Source organism: Neomonachus schauinslandi, chromosome 1 (genome assembly GCF_002201575.2).
Source record: "Neomonachus schauinslandi chromosome 1, ASM220157v2, whole genome shotgun sequence".
Classification (NCBI taxonomy): domain Eukaryota; kingdom Metazoa; phylum Chordata; class Mammalia; order Carnivora; family Phocidae; genus Neomonachus; species Neomonachus schauinslandi.
The window spans coordinates 194,367,852-194,373,851 of NC_058403.1; the positions used below are offsets into that span (position 1 = coordinate 194,367,852).

The following is a 6,000-nucleotide window of genomic DNA, read 5'->3' on the forward strand; positions in this document are numbered from 1 at the left end:
TCAGAGCTGCCTGCCTCTTCTTGGCCGCCTCTGAACCAGAGAAGACACCCTTGGGCCTGCCACTTTGCCCATGGTCGTTGGAGGTTGGCCAAGGATTATGAAGAGCAGCAGAGGGAACATGCCAGCATGTGAGTGATGATAGGCCACGCACAGGTTCTTCTGGCAGACGGCTCAAGGAGAAAGAGGCCTGGTGGGAGGCCTGCTGCAGCCTTTGGCTCTGCTGAGACGCATGAACACACAGGTCAGTGTGGCTGACCCTGCAGTGGTCACTCCCGCCAGTTTGACATGCTTGCAGTTGAGAGACCAGGGTGCCCACCCCCTGGGCTTTGGCCTTGTGTGAGGAGCAAGAGCAGAGACAGCGGGCCGCCAGGGCGAGCTGCCTCCGCAGTTGATGGGGGTGAGAGGCAGGCACAGGATGCTGCCCACACTGCTGGGGGGCAGGGGTGGTTGCTGAAGAGAGGAAGTCAAAGTGCAGGCTGCTAAGGCGCACTCCTGCGTTGACTAGCCACCTAACTAGAGCAGTCCTGGAGAGGCTGCCAGCACTTCGGGGGTCCCCAGGGCGTCAGGGCCTAGCTGTGGCCAGACCGAGGCCCAGAAGTGCCGAGAAATTTGGTAGTTTTCCCTATCCCTTCCCTGGAGAATGTATAGGAAATGGGAGTCTAAAATGAGTTAATGAGGGGCGCCTGGCTGGCTCAGCGCATGTGACTCTTGATCTCAGGGTTGTGAGTTCAAGCTCCACACTGGGCATGGAGCTTTCTTTAAAAAAAATAAATGAGCCAATTAAAAAATAAAAATAAAATGAGCTAATGGGCAGGAAAGGGGGCCTGAGAGCCTCCCCAGTAATCTAAACATGTAAGTTTTACCATCAGTTCTGGTGCCTCTTAGCCCATGTCCCTCCTGGCCCCCATCTAGGGTTGTGAGTTGCCTGAATAGAATTTATCCCAGTTGTAAACTAAAGTAGGAGTGTGAGGCTGAGATCATAAAGGTGGTCACCTTGTAATTCAACAAATGCTTCCGAGCACCCGGGCCTTGGCAAGTGCTAGGTGATGACAGTCTTGTGGGGAAGGTGGAGAACTAAGCTGTTCATCAGACAGTAAGCCCTGGAACATGGTGATTTGTCTCCAGCTAATTCTTGGTTTATCGAAGTAGGTGTGCAAAACCAAGTTAAAGGCACTCCTGGTACATCAAGCCCAGAGCTCACGGATGGTGGTAGAGACTTTTTTGTGTCCTAGACCACAGTTCTCACTGGGGCTCACCGCATGCTGGGGACTAGGGAGGCCCTCAGAGAAAATGCAGTCCTGACTATAGGCAAACTTGCAAGGGGGAGCGGAGACCAATTCTTTGGAAAGTAACAAGAAAGAGCAAAAAGTGTACTATAATGCCAAGCTTTACAGCAATCCACGATCCACAAGGGCTCTTCAGCACACAAACATTTAATAATAGGGAGGTGATGGGGAGCAACAAAACCAAACGCATTGCTGGCACATCAGCCTATGGCAGGGCTGGGGCCAGGAGGAAGTGATCAGGGGACATTCCCGGCTCAGCAAACTCTGGGGCTCCTCTTGCCTCTTTCTGTTCTGCCCCAACTTTAGCCCCCTGAGCCTCTGCCTCCCCTCCAGTGGCAGAAGGGGGCAGGGCAGGACCTGGGCTGGTCTCTCCCAAGGGGCTGATTCAAGATGTCTGTTGAGCAGATAGGAGGCTACCCACAGCTTCCCATAAGGCACCTTGCATGGGCTTTGGGGGTTATTGAGTAACTACCCTGACATTCATGGGTTGGAGACCTGGATCCAAAGAGGCTCTTCTGCCCCTCCTGGCATTCGTGGCCAATGCCCTTAGTCCGGCTGTCCCCATCTGGGAATAACGTTGGGCTGCTAAGACCCTGTCAGAGGAGCCCCCCCCCCCCCCCCCGCCCCGGGTTTCCTACATTGTAAAGGGAGGTTATTGATATTGCGCTCTTGCCCTGCCTGCCAAAGGGCGGACCTGGGGAGCTGGGCTCTCCATACTCTTCCTGCCTTGGCTGCCTGGTATAAACGCTCTCCTTGAAATAGGCTGGGGTGGGGGATCACCCCATTGTGTCTGGGGCAGGGCAGGTAGGCCTGCTGTTGACCATGATGGAGGGATGCCCAGACTACACCTGGCCCCAGAGTGGTTCTGGGATGTAGTGTCTGAATTCCTCAGTGGCCGCCGCTCCTCTGGCCCTGGCTGTGCAACGGAATCACGAACACTGAGATGTCGTCGTAGGACACCTGCCCGTCCCCTGTGGGACCGTCATCCTTTCCCTGCGTGCTGTGTATCAGCCTTTGGGCCAGCTCCGAGAACCTGTGGGGGTCATCCTACAGATGCACTTCGGAGCCACAGCAAAGAGGCAAGGGCCCCCCTCAGGGAGAACTTGCTGCGGAGGGCTAGACACGTGGGAACCCAAACAATGCAGTCCAGCTGTGGAGCCAGGCAAGCCACAAGCATGGGAGGGCCACAGGCTGGACCACGGAGATTTTTGGTCCTGGGGATTTTGGAACCCAGAGATTTTGGGGACCCACAGTCACCGCCCCCAGAAGCGTGAGACAGCTCCACTCCTGACCACATGCCCCGAGCCGGGCTCATCATCAGCACTGTCCGCTTAGCCACAACCACATCCTGGTGTCGCTGCTGGTACCAGGCAGGTCCCCAGAAGCTACAGTACCTGTGTGGGTCCTCTCGGTTGCCAGGGAGGAAGCTCCGTACTAGCCGTGCCACCTGCTCATTGGACAGGACATCCCAGAGACCATCAGTTGCCATGACAACCACATCCTCCTCCTGCAGCTCCAGCTGGTCCACATCCAGTACAGTGACCTGCAAGTTAAGCCTGAGGATCCCTCAGCACTCCCTTCCCGGCTCCCGCCAGCCTCATCATCTGCTTTTCTGGGCAGATGGAAGCTGGTGTGGGCTGTTGCCCGCTCACCTGTGGGACAGAGAGCAAGAAGGGCTTGAGCTGAATGTTTGTGTCCAGGACTCTGAGCTGATGGTCTCCCAGGCCCCGGGAGACAGCCAGTGTTCCCAGTAACCGAGCCTGGGGACAAGGGAGATGTGAGGTGACAGCAAACAGCCCCAGCCAATGTGCAAATAAAGCATACTGTGGCCCTCAGGGGCCATGGGTTGAGGGACAAACATCCTGTAGCCTTGGAGGAAACCCCGAGACCCAGGCCACAGCCCCCAACAAGGAAGAAAGGAGCTCCCACCTCTGCAGGGGGCGATTTAAGAGGGGCTCTTCGAGGGGGCCATTCACTGACCTGCCTACCCTGCCCATGGATCAGTGGGTACTTGAGATCCGACTTCTCCACGCACTTGTAGCTCCTACCAGGAGCAGACCCAGCATCAACCCAGGCCCCACCCAGCCCCTCACCTCCCCGCACCAGGGAGCCCACCCCGCCCAGGTGGAGGAGGACGGCCCCAAGGCCACACACTGGGCCTGGACACCAGGGCTCTCCCCACTGTCTCCAACCCCACCTCACTCACCAGCCTCTCATGTGGTGATCCCGGAACAAAACCTTCTGCCCCAAGTCATCCCCCTTCAGTCGCCGAGGGAACTCCAGTCGGGTGAACTCACCTGCCAGAAGCTCGGGGTAGACGAAGGCCTGGGGTAGGGAGGACAGGCACAGATCAGGCTCTCTCTGGTGGCCTCTGGTGACTCTGGACTCACAAGTTGGGGCTCCACAGCCTCCCTCTGCCAAAGGCACCTACCAGCTGCTGGATCCGCTGCCGCTCAGTCTCCGGGGTGAACTCGGAGCTCAGGGGCCGAACCTCATCTTTCCGTACCAATATGGCCCTGGACAGGGTTGCCGAAGAGAGGGAGAGGTCTGTGGGGCAGATTCCGCCCTCGTTCATGGCCTCCCTCCTGTCGGCCCCTCCTCCAGCCACCAGGGGACCAGCTCTGCCCCCCCCCCACCCCACTCCCGTGACTACCTACAGCCTGCAGAGTAAAGGCTCAGCCCTCGGGCCTGGCGCTCGAGGTGTCTGCCCTCCCTGGCATCTGCTGCCCACTCACACCTGACACGCCAGGTCCATCCAGCCAGTCAATCCCCATTTCCATCCCTCCACTTCCAGCCCCCTTTCACTGTCCCCCTGCCCCTGGTGCCCGCCGGCCCGCACCACCACACCTACCCTCCAGCTCTTACCTGCTGTCCCCAGCATTGGCCACATACAGCTTGCCCTGCAGGGACACAGCCACCAGGGCTGTGCAGCCGCCCACCTGGCCTGAGGCCTCCAGCTCCCGCCCGATCACCTCATCCTGGGGTAAACCGAAGCCACCTGAGCTGCTGCCGGTAGCACCACCACGCCACTCCGTCCCCAGTCCCCAGCCCACCGTTCACTTCCCCACCAGCCAGCCTGGCGGTCCCCACCCAGAGTCTAGTTCTGACTCCAGGATCCCTGTGGTCAGAGGATCTAGGCGTATCCCCTGGGAGGGAGGGAAGTCCTAACCAGAACTGAGGAAGGGAAAGCAGCCCCCGCCCCAGGGACCGGCAAGGGCGCACGAGGTACGCGGCCTGGAAAAGCACCTGGGGCGTACCAGGCACCGGGTAAACGGGAGGGCTTATGATGACAACGATGACCGTCACTAACAAGCCAACCCCATCCTGTCCTCCCCATGCAAAGATCCAAGGAGACCACCGCTGTGGGCAGGGGTGCCGCTCAAGTCCCTGGTCCCTTCCCCAGCCAAAGGCCACACTCACACATTCCTGGAAGGCACTCTCCAGAGCCCCGATCACCAAGTCTTCTGCCCTAATGCCCTTTTCTTCCACAAACTGGGGATCACTGGGGCAGACGCAATGGCCGCTGAGGTGCATGGGGGGCCGAGTGGCCACCATGCCCTCTACCACGGCCTCCAGCTGCCGGCGCAGGCAGGAGTGCAGGGTGTTGGCGGCCAGAATGGCTGCAGCCGGACCGCCGTGCCCATCGAACAGGGCCCAGTAATGACCTGTCAGGAACTGTGCAGGAAGGGCTTGGCGTCAGGCTCTGCCTGGCTTCCCCAGCTGTCCCCTGGCCCGGAGTGGGACACTAGAGCAAGAACCTCAACCTGCAGTCCTGCTCCCAGCCTGAAAGCCGGGCTCGGACCCAGCTGTGCTCACCTCCTCTGGGCACAAGGTCAGCCACTCCTGGTCCTCTTCAGCCCCAAACTCACATCTCCGTATGCACAGCTGCCCACAGGCCGCCTGATCCTCATTGAACTCAGACTTCTCTGCATTGATGATCCTGAGACCGGTAAGTGGTCAGTGACCCTTCAGGGACACACCCATGTCCCCACGGGCAGAGATCAGAGCTGGTACACAGAAGGAGGAGCCCTACCTCTGAGGCAGCAGCCCCCATGCTGCCCCTGACACACATCTGGACAAACCTCAGGCTAAGGCAAAACTCGGGGCCCAGCCCCCCTGGAGCCTACCCGCTGACCTAGGCTGGGAGGTGAGGGTGGGGCTGCCTGGGGAAATCTGGGCTCCTTTGCCTATCCTCCATCCCATCTCAGCCAGATTTCCGGTCCCATACAGCACAGGCCACAACCCAGGGTGAGATGCGTGCGTGCGGGGATGGAGGGTGGCTCCAAGGCCCACGATGCTGGAACTCTACCCAGTGTCCCTGTCTCATCTTGGAAGCCCCAGAGGTGCAGGTCCTTCCCAACTCGCAAGCCTCTCTGAGGGAGGCTGGAGTCCCCAAGAAAAGGCCGCGGTGGGACTGGGAGTCGGGGGGAGGCTGTCAGAGTCCCAGGTGAGGACCGGAGGGAGGCATATCCACAAGGCTGGGGGGCGGGGGCACTCGCTCAGCTTAGGCTGTTTTCCACGTTGGTCCCGGCGCCGGGGCTGGCCCAGCGGGGCGGGGGTGCGGGGGAACCCGGGGAGGGGGGCACTCACTCGGCGTAGCCTGCGTTCCAGGGCAGCGCGCGGCCCCGCGCCGGGCTGCGCACAGGCCGGGCGTCCGGGCGGCGCGGGGCGTCGGCGGTGCCGGGGCCCGAGCCCGAGCCGCGCAGGAAGCGGG

General features: G+C 60.2%; 1 protein-coding gene across 1 annotated transcript in view; it reads right to left on the minus strand.

Annotated features, from left to right (window-relative positions):
- Positions 1–1,443: 1,443 nt before the first annotated feature.
- The window catches only part of PPM1M (protein phosphatase, Mg2+/Mn2+ dependent 1M), a 5,031-nt gene continuing 474 nt past the window's right edge, over positions 1,444–6,000 (minus strand). The window contains exons 2-11 of the mRNA XM_044916922.1: positions 5,877–6,000; positions 5,103–5,226; positions 4,707–4,961; positions 4,152–4,264; positions 3,718–3,802; positions 3,493–3,611; positions 3,267–3,330; positions 2,939–3,046; positions 2,681–2,829; positions 1,444–2,319 (exon numbers count right to left, since the gene is read on the minus strand). The exon at positions 5,877–6,000 is cut by the window's right edge and continues 26 nt beyond it. Coding sequence (XP_044772857.1) covers positions 2,175–2,319; positions 2,681–2,829; positions 2,939–3,046; positions 3,267–3,330; positions 3,493–3,611; positions 3,718–3,802; positions 4,152–4,264; positions 4,707–4,961; positions 5,103–5,226; positions 5,877–6,000 — 1,286 coding nt within the window. The 3' untranslated portion in view covers positions 1,444–2,174. The remainder of the gene's footprint in view (positions 2,320–2,680; positions 2,830–2,938; positions 3,047–3,266; positions 3,331–3,492; positions 3,612–3,717; positions 3,803–4,151; positions 4,265–4,706; positions 4,962–5,102; positions 5,227–5,876) is intronic.